At 34.4% G+C, this 14,074-nt stretch overlaps 1 protein-coding gene across 5 annotated transcripts in view; it reads left to right on the top strand.

Moving 5' to 3' along the window:
- Positions 1–14,074, top strand: part of LOC116628071 (UDP-glucuronosyltransferase 2A1) — a 44,869-nt gene that overhangs the window by 23,183 nt on the left and 7,612 nt on the right. For 2 of the 5 annotated variants that reach the window (XM_032398171.1, XM_032398161.1), the window contains exons 2-3: positions 9,508–9,656; positions 12,206–12,337. In XM_032398171.1, coding sequence (XP_032254062.1) covers positions 9,508–9,656; positions 12,206–12,337 — 281 coding nt within the window. Of the gene's footprint in view, positions 1–2,781; positions 3,526–9,507; positions 9,657–12,205; positions 12,338–14,074 lie in introns of those variants that run through there. The other 3 variants (XM_032398145.1, XM_032398181.1, XM_032398152.1) reach the window with 2 other exon arrangements.

The raw sequence follows: 14,074 nt of genomic DNA, 5'->3' as shown, positions 1-14,074 counted from the left end.
ATACCATAGTAATAATTACTGCAGGGTATATGGAAGTCTCTATACTTCATCTGTAACTTCCTTATGCCTAAAATGATTATAAAAAATTAAAAGAAACTGGGAGATTTGGTTGAAAGAACTTAAACATGGGGCTTAGTTGTGCAGGCTGGTTGCATGAAAAGGACCAGCTTTACTACTCCATAGAGTAGAAAGGGAGTTGAGAGAGGAGACACCAAGTAGGTCAAACCAACAACTAGATTTGGATATCTTTGTCTATTCTCCATGTCTCTTAACTGTTCTATCATATTTTCTATTCCATGTTTTTTATTCAGAACTTAATTCTAAGTAATATCTTTAGATTCTTCTTCTGGGTCACTGTTTATTTCTACAGCTGTGTCTAATTTACTCTTTAAATTTCATTTGTTGAATTTGTAATTTCTAGAAATTCTCTTTGGCTCTTTAGCAAATTTTCACAATTATTCTTTTTAATCTCTTGTTCCTTGCTTATGTTTTCAGGTTTTGCTCAAACATATTAAACAAAATAATTTTATATCTCATTTCAAATAATAATAATATTTCAAATCACTGTGTTAATATTTGTGTTTTCTGTTGGTTTTGCTGGTTCGCAGTCATGAAGCCTTGTTTCCTTATAAACAAATTCTAATTGAGCAGGGTTGATTGGAGATTTGACCCTAGATTTATTTTTGCATCTTCTAAACAGTTCTACTTTTGATCATCTCTTTAGGACAACAGAAAAACTCTCAAGGGATTTGAAATTTCAATATGTCCTTGTCAAATATTTTGATAGAATTTTGTAACTGAATATAACATTGATATAACTATGTCATACTTCTTAGAACACAGATATATTAGTATTCTCTTTTACTTCCAAGTGATACTTTTCAACTTGCTAAATATCACTCTTAAAGACTTAGCTAAAGCATTATTTCATCATTCTCTTCCTCCACTAAGCAACTTCCTTTATGGGCTTGCCCTCCTCAATTCATCCTGACCATCTAAGATCCATCCCCCTCATGTCTGTAAAATAAGTATTGGTTTAACTGACATTTTTTACAGTAATCTGTGAAGTCATTTTGAACTGGAAGTGATCTTTCTTGTTTATGCCCTGTGCATAGTACAGAATCTGGCATACACTGTGTGGTAAAAATTGCTTTTTTTGTTTGTTTGGTTTTGGTTTTTGTTTGTTTGTTTTTTAAATTAACATTCAATGTATTATTTGTTTCAGGGGTACAGGTCTGTGATTCATCAGTCTCACACAACACCCACCACAACACATACCCTCCCCAATGTGCATCACCCAGCCACCCCATCCCTACACCCCCCGCACCCCTCCAGCAACCCTCAGTTTGTTTCCTAAGATTAAGAGTCTCTTGTGGTTTGTCTCCCTCTCTGGTTTTGTCTTGTTTCATTTTTTCCTCTCTTCCCCTATGATCCTCTGCCTTGTTTCTTAAATTCCACATATCAGTGAGATCATTTTATAAAAATTGCTTTTTGAAAGTATGAAATATTAAAGGATCTGTAGAGGAATTGAAATTGGGTTGAAATATAGATGGACGATTGGACACAAAATCTAAATTTCTAAATTTACCCCTCCCTTGAGATTTTAGTGTTCACAGCCAAATCAATATCTCCACAGACATGTTCAATTATTAACTCACACACTGCAGGTCAAAAAACCATTCCACAACTACTACTCTTTTTGTATATCATGGTTTTGCTTAGTCATTATCATACTCTGGTTGCTCAAACTATAAACTGAGAACTTCATTGTTTTTTAATTACCAGTCATCTCTCACTTCTCATCAATCATATGGCCATCATTCTATGCTTTCCATTCACAAACCAATATTATATTCTCCCTGATACTCTCATCAGATCTTGCTTTCCTAATATTTACTTTTAGCCCCTTACACATTGTTTTTCCTCTACCACTCAAATCCTATTTAGAAGCTAGAATAGTTTCATTATAGGACACATATAATCATTTTCCGAACCTGATATGAAAATCTCAGTAGACCTCTTTGTGGAGATTAAAATTGAACCCAGAGTATAGCATTCAAGACTCTCCAAAGTGTCCTGTTTTAACTTGTCTGCGCTGTTCTGTGTTAGCCTTCACTCTGAACATACTGAAATGATAACTGTATATATAAATGGCCATGATTTCTATATCAGCATTCTTTTTCTCCTGTTCTTTCATTCTCTTTCAGAACCCTCCTTCCATCACCTTTGCTTCTGGGCTCAGGTGAAATGCACCCTACATCCTGAAGCTTTTTGTGATTTTTTTCACATTGGGGTGACAGCATCTTCTGGGGCACTGAAATGCTGTATCTTAATATAATACTTAGCATATTCCTCCTGTTATTATGTGATGTATGCATCTTATCCATATATTAGCATGTAACCAACTTTATGTCAAGATCTACATTTTTGTTTTCCCAAATTATCAATCATCATGTTCTATGAGATAAACCATATTATCTACTAGACTTAATTAAATGGGTTCTTTTATTATATTTAAAAATTGTCAATTAAAATATATCATTTTTATTTTAATATATTTAAAACTAACTCCTAAAATGCTGCAGCCATTTCCTCCAAAATATTTAAATACTTCATATCTCCTCCTGAACAAATATTCTATAGTACTGTGTCCCATCAACAATGACAAAGTTCTCTACACATAGACATTTCCTAACTCTAGAAATTAATTTTTAACTTGATCTGTATCTAAACTGCCTCTTCACTTCTGTGCCCAGCAAACATTTAACCTCTGTAGAGCAGTGTGTGAGGGAATTGCTGCCATGGTATCTAAGAAATGGATTTCAGCAATTGTGCTGCTACAGCTCTGCTACACTGGCTGTGGATTCTGTGGGAAGGTGCTGGTGTGGCCCTGTGACATGAGCCATTGGCTCAATATAAGGATTATTCTGGAGAAACTCACGGAAAGGGGCCATGAGGTGACTGTGTTGGTTTCTCCAGAGAGTTTCATCGTGGACTACAACGAGTCTTCCACACTGAAATATGAGGTGATCCCTACGCCATATAACAGAGAGACTGCTGAAAAAAGATTCAGTGATTTTTTAGACGTGGCTACTAATGTTATGCCAACATTGCCACGATGGCAGTCAGCCATAAAACTGCAAGAATTCCTTTTTAATATAAGTGGAAATTTAAAACTCCTATGTGAGAGTGTAATCCACAACCAGTCTTTCATGAAGAAACTCCAGGCAACCAACTACAATGTAATGGTCATAGACCCTGCGGTACCCTGTGGAGAGCTGATTGCTGAGTTACTGACAGTCCCTTTTGTGTACACGATAAGGTTTTCTATAGGTGACAATGTGGAGAGATACTGTGGGAAACTGCCAGCTCCACTTTCCTATGTGCCCGTTACCATGGCGGGACTAACAGACAGAATGACCTTTCTGCAAAGGGTAAAAAATGTAATGTTTTCCATTCTCTTTAACTTCTGGATCCACCAACCAGACACTCAGTTTTGGGACCAGTTTTACAGTGAAGCATTAGGTAAGAGACTGCTTTTCATTCTAAAGTAGTTATGTAAAGAAACTTAGGAGGTTTAAGAAAAGTCTAGAAAATGAAAAGTTTTAAAAATTTCCCTTCCACATAAAACTTTATAGGTGATATCAATGAACTGTTATCAATAACTAATTGGGAGGGAGAGGCAAGAAATATATTGTCATGGTTACCCTTTTTTTACAGTCATCTGACCATTTTTGTAAGATACCTTGATACGTAATAGACTGTTATCAAAACAAAAAAAATATAAAACACACTAATAAATGTCACTCTAATGGAAGATGTATTTTTTATCAGATATAGGATATCACAAGTAAGTCTTGTATGCTGAGTTCTCATAGTGGAGGAGATTTGACTTTTTATTGATCAAAAAAGTGTAATGTTTGTTGTAAGAGTAAGATAATCTCCTTGCCTGATTCCAGTAATAAACTGAAATCTGAACTATATTAATGATGGGATTAACTTTGGCATATGATTTACTTTGAATTTTGACCCACAAATTTTGAGACTCATCGATTATTGTATTCAAAATGTATATTATTCCCCTGTTGGACCATTCTCTGCCATTCTTATCTCTTTCATAAATGTGGGATGAAACTTTATTAAGTCTTATGTGAACTGTTTCATCATAGGTGGTCATACTGAAAAGTTTTCTAGATGTTTTATACCTCTTAAGGGAGTACTACACAGAAAACTGAAAAATTAAATAGAAAACTAAAAAAGTTTAGAGCTTGAGTTGTTGAAAGATAGCATTTTTTTATGTCACTAATTACACATATTCTATTTTTTAATTGCTTGCTTTTTCTAATAAGGAATGGTTTTGCTTTGCAAGTTTTATATATATAGCTCTTATTTGATTTCATCAACTGAAGCTGGCTTCTACTCCAACTGTTTTTGAGAATCATGAAGAAACATGAACTGACAAGCAAAAGATCATTTGGAGTATTAGAAATATTGACTAATTTAACTCCCTGATTATATTAGTTTGCTAGGTCTGCCACAACTAAATACCATGAACTAAGTGGTATGAACAACAGAAATTTGTTTTCTCACAGTTCTGGATGCTAGAAGTCCAAGACAAAGGAAGGTGTTGCCAGAGCTGGTTTCTCTAGAGGCCAGTCCTCCTAGCTTGTATGTGGCTTTTCTTTTTTTTTTTCCCGCTATATCCTCTCATGGTCTTCTCTCTGTGTGTGCATAAACCCAGTGTCTCTTCCTCTTCTTATAAGGAGACCAGTCATATTGGATTAGGACCCACTCTTAGGACCTCATTTCAATTTAAGAATTTATTCTGACTTTAAAGAACTTATCTCAAAATATAACCAGGTTTCAACATGAATGTTAGAGGAACACAAGTCAGTCCATAACACTGACTTTCCAATAGATCCTTTGTTTCACAAACTAATATTCAAAGGAATCCACTTTAAAAACCTTAGCTTCATACATGATTTAAATTTATACTATTCTGATTTCACCATAAATAATTTTAGAACCAGGAAGCACTACCTGAGTGTAGGCAGTGTGTAGGGCTCTATGGATTTAAAGTAAAGAAGACAGGATTTTGGCCTCAACCCTATTCTCAGAAATAAATGCAAGACATAGAAAAATAAATATATTCTGATAATTAGAGATGCTTTTCCAGTTCTAATCAATAATTTTTAGGCCATTTGTCATACTATGATAAATAGGGGAAAGTTATAGGATTCTGCGTGTATAAATACTATGGAATATATGTAGTCCTTAGGATCTGTGGCAAATTTTTAACTCTATCATCTTTAACGGGTTGGTTTGTTTGTTTGTTTGTTTGTTTGCTATATGTATTTTTGTTGATTTTCATTCCTTCATTCCCTCATGTTCTTTATCAGGGAATTCTGAATGCACCATGAGTATAACTTCATTCTCAATCTCATAATAAAAATAACTAATACAAAAGGCTTAAAAACTTAAACAGAACAAAAATATATATAATGAATGATAATTGGCTTCATATTTCTCTTAAATATGTACTATTAACTATTCTTGTCTTTACATCAAGACATTATCTATACATTACTAAACATAAGTATTTATATACATTTTTTTTCTTTTTCAATAGGAGGAATTACTAAATATTCATTTTTGCCTTTCTTCTTACCAAATCTAGATTTGACATCTTTCTACAAAATATTTTGAAATTTACATTATTCTTTACATTCACATAATAGTATTCATTTTAATGGATGTAACAAATCATTGAACTAGTCTAGTTGTGAGAGCTACTTGGTTTGTTCCAAACCTGGTATTACAAAAAATATTGTCCTAAATTTATTGCACTTACATCCTTGCCACAATGTTCTCTAAAATTGCTGGATCATTTAGCCTTTATCCTCAGACCTTTTCTGAGGTGCATAACAATTCATTTTCTTCTGATCTATTTATCTTACTGACCTGTAACTAACATATTAGGGAATTTAAGCCTTTTTTCTATAATATGTAATACAAATATATTTTAAACCCATCAATTGACTTAGGAACTTTCAACTAATTTACACAGACATAAAAATATTTTATATCCATTTTAAAATATTATGCATCTACTTTCAGATTTTAGAAAATATCATACCAACAAAGAAGGTATATAAAATGTAAGTGTACAGTTGAAAGAAATAATAAAATTAACTTCTGTATACTCTATAACCAAGTTCAGAAATAGATTGTTGCCAGTACCTTAGAAACACACTTCTTCCAGTGGAAACTATAAGCCTGACTTTGGTGAACATTTTGAAAATTTTACATCTGCCATCTATATGCAATTCTCTCAAAACTATTGTTTAGTTTTTTGAATAATATACAAATACAAACAAATTCACTACTTAATGCTCAATATTCTTTTGGTGATTAAATCATGTATTTTCTTTTTTTTTAAGCTGTATAGATAGAGTTTTATCTATAGATAGTGTTTTACTGTGTAACTACACCATGCTATTCTGTGGATGGACTTCTGGCTGTATACAGCTTTTATGTAATGCTACTGTTATGAACATTTGTATATGTCTCCTGTTATATAAGAGCAATAGTGTAAATAAAGTATAAACTATATATTTTCCCCTACCACGTAATCTCAGACTTTGCTCAAAAATTTATACTTCAAAAATGATTATATAAATTTACACTTCAACTGTTTTTTTTTAAATTTTATTTTATTATGCTATGTTGGTCACCATTCATTATGTCATTAGTTTTTGATGTAGTGTTCCATGATTCATTGTTTGTGTATAATACCAGTGCTCCATTCAATATGTGCCCTCTTTAATACCCATCCCCAGGCTAACCCTTCCCCCCACCTCCCTCCCCTCTAAAACCCTCAGTTTGTTTCTCAGAGGCCATAGTCTCTCATGATTTGTCTCCCCCTCTGATTCCCCCCTTTCATTTTTCCCTTCCTACTATCTTCTTTTTTTTTTTTTAAAGATTTTATTTATTTATTTGACAGAGAGAGACAGTGAGAGAGGGAACACAAGCAGGCAGAGTGGGAGAGGGAGAAGCAGGCTCCCTGCTGAACAGAGAGCCCGATGCGGAGCTCGATCCCAGGACCCTGGGATCATGACCTGAGCCGAAGGCAGACGCCTAACGACTGAGCCACCCAGGCGCCCCTTCTTTTTTTTTTAAACATATAATGTATTATTTGTTTCAGAGGTACAGGTCTGTGATTCATCAGTCTTACACAATTCACAGTGCTCACCATAACACATACCCTCCCCAATGTCTATCACCCAGCCACCCCATCCCTCCCTCCCCCTACCATTCCAGCAACACTTAGCATAATACCCTCTAGTTCCAACCACATTGTTGCAAATGGCAAGATTTCATTCTTTTCTGATGGCTGCATAATATTCCACTGTATATATATATACCACATCTTCTTGATCCATTCCTCTGTTGATAGACATCCAGGCTCTTTCCATAGGTTGACTATTGTGGACATTGCTGCTATAAACATTAGGGTGCACCTACCACTTTGGATCACTACACTACAATACTTCCCTTGCCTTTGGTGATGTTTCTAGGAAGAAGTTGCTGTGGCTGAGGTTGAAGAGGTTGCTGCCTGTGTTCTCCTCTAGGATTTTGATAGATTCCTGTCTCACATTTAGGTTTTTTATCCATTTTGAGTCTATTTTTGTGTGTGGTGTAAGGAAATGGCCCAGTTCCATTCTTCTGCATGTGGCTGTCCAATTTTCCCAACACTATTTGTTGAAGAGACTTTTTTCCAATGGACATTCTTTCCTGCTTTGTCGAAGATTAGTTGGCCATAGAGTTGAGGGTCCATATCTGGGCTCTCTACTCTGTTCCATTGATCTATGTGTCTGTTTTTGTGCCAGTACCATACTATCTTTATTATTACAGCTTTGTAATAGAGCTTGAAGTCCAGAATTGTGATGCCACCAGCTTTGCTTTTCCTTTTCAACATTCCTCTGATTATTCAGGGTCTTTTCTGAAAGAAGAGCAATCACAACCAATACCACAGAAATACAATTATAAGAACATATTATGAGCAACTATATGCCAGCAAATTTGATAATCTGGAAGACATGGATGCATTCCTAGAGACGTATAAACTACCAAAACTGAACCAGGAAGAAATAGAAAACCTGAACAGACCCATAACCACTAAGGAAATTGAAGCAGTAATCAAAAATCTCCCAACAAACAAGAGCCCTGGGCTAGATGGCTTCCCAGGGGAATTCTACTAAACATTTAAAGAAGAAATAATACTAATTTTTCTGAGGCTGTTTCAAAGAATAGAAATGGAAGGACAACTTCCAAACTCATTTTATGAGGCCAACATTACCTTGATCCCAAAACCAGACAAAGACCCCATCATAAAAGAGAACTACAGCCCAATATCCCTGATGAACATGGATGCAGAAATTCTCACCAAATACTAGCCAGTCGGATCCAACAGTACATTAAAAGGATTATTCACCACAACCTATGGGATTTATTCCTGGGCTGCAAGGTTGATTCAACACCAGCAAATCAATCAATGTGATACAATACATTAATAAAGGAAAGAACAAGAACCATATGATCCTCTCAATAGATGCAGAAAAAGCATTTGACAAAGTACAGCATCCTTTCTTGATTAAAACTCTTTACAGTGTAGGTATAGACGGTACATACCTCAATATAAAAGCCATCTATGAAAAACCCACAGCAAATATCATTCTCAATGGGGGAAAAACTGAGAGCTTTTCCCCTAAGGTCAGGAACACGGCAGGGATGTCCACTATCACCACTGCTATTCAACACAGTACTAGAAGTCCTAGCCACAGCAATCAGACAACAGAAAGAAATAAAAGGCATCTGATCAGTAAAGAAGAAGTCAAACTCTCACTCTTTGCAGATGATATGATGCTTTATGTGGAAAACCCAAAGACTCCACCCCAAAATTGCTAGAACTCATACAGGAATTCAGTAAAGTGTCAGGATATAAAATCAATGCACAGAAATCAGTTGCATTTCTATACACCAACAACAAGACAGAAGAAAGAGAAATTAAGGAGTCGATCCCATTTACAATTGCACCCAAAACCATAAGATACCTAGGAATAAATCTAACCAAAGAGGCAAAGAATCTGTACTCAGAAAACTGTAGAATACTCATGAAAGAAATTGAGGAAGACACGGAGAAATGGAAAAACATTCCATGCTCTTGGATTGGAAGAACAAATATTGCGAAAATGTCAATGCTACTTAGAGCAATCTACACATTTAATGCAATCCTTATCAAAATAGCATCAACTTTTTTCAAAGAAATGGAATGACTAATCCTAAAATTTGTAATTTCCCCTTCCTTTTAACATCTAGATGTGATAAATAATCTAGGAGACATAGATTTATTTTTTCCTTAATAGCTTGTTAGTAAATTAGTGTAAATTGTATCCCAACAAAAATATATATAAATAACCTTCACACAACTTTTTTCATTTTCTCCAGGAAGACCCACTACATTATGTGAGATTATGGGAAAAGCAGAAATTTGGTTAATTCGGACGTATTGGGATTTTGAATTTCCTCGTCCATACTTACCTAATTTTGAGTTTGTAGGAGGGTTGCATTGTAAACCTGCCAAACCATTACCTAAGGTAGGTCTATTACAGTGGAGGATTTCTTTTGTACCTTATGAGATAATGCTGATATTTCTTTAAGGTGTACTGTCTCAATAACAGAGACATGCTGTTTGCTACTCCAAATCTATTTTACAAATCATAGGGGTCTCTTATTACTGGTATTACCTTTTTTGGACTTCACTTTGACATTATGGCTAAAGAAAGAAGTGAATCAAGTGGCATGTTAAAATTTCAGTGTGTCTACAGTTTGGGTACTGGATTGAAGCAACAGGAATGTAGGGCCTTGGAAATTACTCAGGAGATTACTATAGTCTTCCTAACAAGCATGATGGAGTTATGAATTGGGACAGTTAACTCTGATTGTTTGAGTGATAAAGATACTTTCATGAGAACTCTCAGGTAGATTCCAGAGTTTTGTCAGTAAGAAGAAGTAAGTATTGACAGAAGACATGGAATCAGGTAGCACTTCTTGGATAATAGTGATCTTCCTGAGATAAAAAATAATTCATGGAAGAACTCTTTTGAGATGACAATGATGAATTCACTTGTGGACCTATTCACTTTAAGGAGCCAAATAAAGTTTCAGGTGAATATTTCTAGTAATCATTTGGGTAATACAAGGTCTAGGTTTTAGCAAAGAGCATTAGAAACAGATTAGGAGTCATCAAAATAAAGACGTCATAGAACTAAGAGACCCAAACCCTGAATTCCTTCTTTAAGATCATGATGTCTGTTTTTTTCTGAAATGAAAAGGATACCACATTCCAGTCACCAACAAATAAATGTGGACAGCCAAAAGTGTTGGAAGAAGACAATATTGAAACATAAAAGAGAATAATAGATAAACATGATAAAAATATTGTATTTAACTATCTTTATCAACAACTATCAACAACTATCTTTATCAACAACTATCAACAACTATCTTTATCAACAACATCAAGGGATTGAGGAGGCAGACACTCATTTGCTTGGGTTGTAGGTAAAATAGCATAATCTCTGTAGAAGATTGCAGGTTAAATAGTGTTCTCAGGAGAGTTCTTGATTTCTATTTAGGGTAAGATGCACATTTAAGCTTAAATTTTATTTTAGGATTCTGAATATGCTTTTCTTACCAGTCTAGTTATAGCTGCAGCTCTATTGAATGTTATTATAGCAAATAATAAACCAATATCTAAACAAAGGTACAGAAAGAGACAGGACATATCCTTGGCTCAGTAGATAATATCCTGTGCCACACTATTATATTCATCCTCCCATCCTCATTTTTCATATACACAATTTCACAAAACAACTCAGACATGTTTTACAAGAGGGAGAAATTATTCCATTCCAAACCCAATTACTAATACAAACATTTGGGCAATATGAACACCAATCAAAGCTTATATCTCTGATGAAAAAGTTATGCCAGTCACTGCATACACAGAAAAAAAGCAATGAAAGACAGCCAAATCAGGAATCTAAACCCAACTGCTAGATTTGTAAATTTTCATATATGTGTGTTTGTGCATGTGTGTGTTTATTCCATCACTGTCTCGTAAGGGATGAATCAAAATGGCAAAATACCAATTCCTGGGACTTCAGAGATATTCTCCTAACATTTTCTAAGCTAAAAGATAGCTTTCATTTATGACATCATCCTTTCCCTAGTAATTTTACTAGCCTTAAATTGGGAAATACATTGAGAAATAAATAAATAAATATAACTGAGAAATATAATAAATATATTGAGAAATATTGCAGGGAAGCCACAAATAAATGCACAGGGAATGCATGACACATCTCTAGAAGTTGACATTCACATAGATTATAATGCAAAAGACCCCAGTCCCAGATTTTGCAGTGCCTAACTTGCACAATTGTTAAGTGGTGACCCAGAGGATTTTATTTGTAGAGAAGTTTATATTTACCACTGTGCTAAGGTTCAAATTAAGGCATGTCAGCTACTTGTGGGAAGGTAGAGAAACACTGTCTCATAAATGTTATCATGATAAAAAAAATAGCAGAAGTTTACCTTTTAAAATGTATTACTATATATCTCAATTCCAAAAAAAAAAAATCATTTTTAGCCCTATTAATCAGGAAAAGAATAAACATGAGAAAAATACCCCGAATGCCTAACAGGGAGTTGGATTGATTTATTAATAATTTTTAGATGTAAACTGACATGGTACACATTTTAAAAGTCTAGTTAGGACCCTTTTTTGGGTTTCCTTACAAGGAATATTTCTGTTTGCAAACATCTCTGCTGGTTCATAAAATTAAGCCTTGAGGGTAAGAGTTCCATGAACCATGGGAAGAGCTGTCTCTTATTGCCCATTCTCTTTGTATAATGGTTTGGTTCTATGCCTTTATTTGTAATCACTCATTATATATTTAAGCCATAGTTTTCAGAAACATACTTCCTCTTAAAGATACTAGATGGTTCTCTTTGGCAGAAGAGAGAACGAGTCTAACGTCTCTGACACATCTCTTGACTCTGCCTATTTAGAAGAATAGATGAAATTCCCCCCACCCCGTGATCCTGCATGTTTGTAATAAAGAGAATTTTATCACTGTAGGAAATGGAAGAATTTGTCCAAAGTTCAGGTGAAGATGGTATTGTGGTGTTTTCTCTGGGATCAATGGTCAAAAACCTCAAAGATGAAAGAGCCAATCTCATTGCCTCAGCCTTTGCCCAGATTCCACAGAAGGTCAGTACAACATTGGGTCCTGGTGAAGAGTTACTTTGCCAATTGGAGAGAAAGTGTGACTAACAGTACTTTTTCTAGATCAAAGCTGAGACACTGAGCGTAACTGGTACCACCTTCAAGTAAAAATTTCTTGAAACATTAAAATGATGTATTGAGGCATATTTAATCATTTGCTTAGTAAGCCTTTGTATTACTATGGAAATACATCTTTTTATACAATCATTTATTTTCAGTGAAGTAGAGATGAAAATGTTAAGATCCTAATAACTTTTTACTATTTGAAATCATATGACCTGCATTGACTACTCCCCAAATTCTCCAGTGTGTTAGCTCCAAGGTCCAGGAAAAGAGAGATGTTATACATAGAGTAGATAGGAATTATGTTCAAGGATATACTTTATATTTTTAGGTTTAATTGATGCTGTATCAGGATCTAGTTGGTTTAGAAGTAGAAGCCTAATCTTTCTAAACTGAAATTTCTACAGTTAAAAACAGTTAAAAATCCCAATATTATTATCAAACAATATATATTTTCTGATTTATGATATTCAATTAACTTTAATTTTGTTGTCATTATAGTTCTAGATTTCTACTCTTTATATACTCCTATTTATGAAATACCCTAGAACTCTTCATATTGGTATATTAGTTAAAATATATAAAACTTCATAAAGGTGAGCATACTAATTAGGCTTGTTAAATCTTTGAATTTTTATTTCTTAACTTTTTCGTTAAAAAGTTTGCCACCCATGGATGTGGAGAAAAAGGAACTCTCTTGCACTGTTGGGAATGCAAACTGATGTGCAGCCACTGTGGAAAACAGTATAGAGGTTCCTCAAAGAGTTAAAAATAGAGCTACCCTATGATCCGGTAATCGTGTTACTGGGCATTTACCCAAAGAATACAAAAACACTAGTGCAAAGGGATACATGAACCCCGATGTTTATAGCAGCTTTACAATAGCCAAATTATGAAAGCAGGCCAAGTGTCCATGGACAGATGAATGGGTAAAGAAGATACGCTATTATGTAAGTGATGAATCACTAAATTCTACTCCTGAAACCAATATTACACTATATGTTAACTAAAATGTAAATAAAAATTTGAAAAAAAAAGATGTGGTATACATACACAATAGAATATTTTTTCAGCCATAAAAAATAATGAAATCTTGCCATTTGCAAAGACATGAGTGGAGCTAGAGAGTATAATGCTAAGCAAAATAAATCAAAGAAAGACAAATATTATATGATTTCACTCATATGTGGAATTTAAGAAACAAAACAAATGAGCATGGGGAAAAAGAGAGAGAGAGAAACCAAGAAACAGACTCTTAATTATAGAGAACAAACTGATGGTTATCAGAGGGGAGGTGGGTGGGGGCATGGGTTAAATAGGTGATGGGGATTAAGGAGTGCACTTGTCATGATGATCAGTGAGTGAGGTATGGAATTGTTGAATAAAATAAACACTTTAAAAAATAAGTTTGCCACCTATTAATATTTAATCTGAACTTCGTCTTACAGAGCTCCCTCCACCTGCAAAAATTATGTAACAAAAGGTTAACATCCTAACAAGATACTTCATTAAAAAATGAAATAAAACAAACCTCCAGCTCTTCCTCCCTCAAAACTATAGAAAGAGAGAAAAAGAAAGAGAAAGAAAGAAAGAGAGAGAGAGAGAGAGAAAGAAAAAGAAAGAAAGAAAGAAAGAAAGAAAGAAAGAAAGAAAGAAAGA

The sequence above is a fragment of the Phoca vitulina genome, unplaced genomic scaffold (genome assembly GCF_004348235.1).
Source record: "Phoca vitulina isolate PV1807 unplaced genomic scaffold, GSC_HSeal_1.0 scaffold3, whole genome shotgun sequence".
NCBI classification, from domain to species: domain Eukaryota; kingdom Metazoa; phylum Chordata; class Mammalia; order Carnivora; family Phocidae; genus Phoca; species Phoca vitulina.
This window is presented reverse-complemented; position numbering and strand designations above follow the sequence as displayed.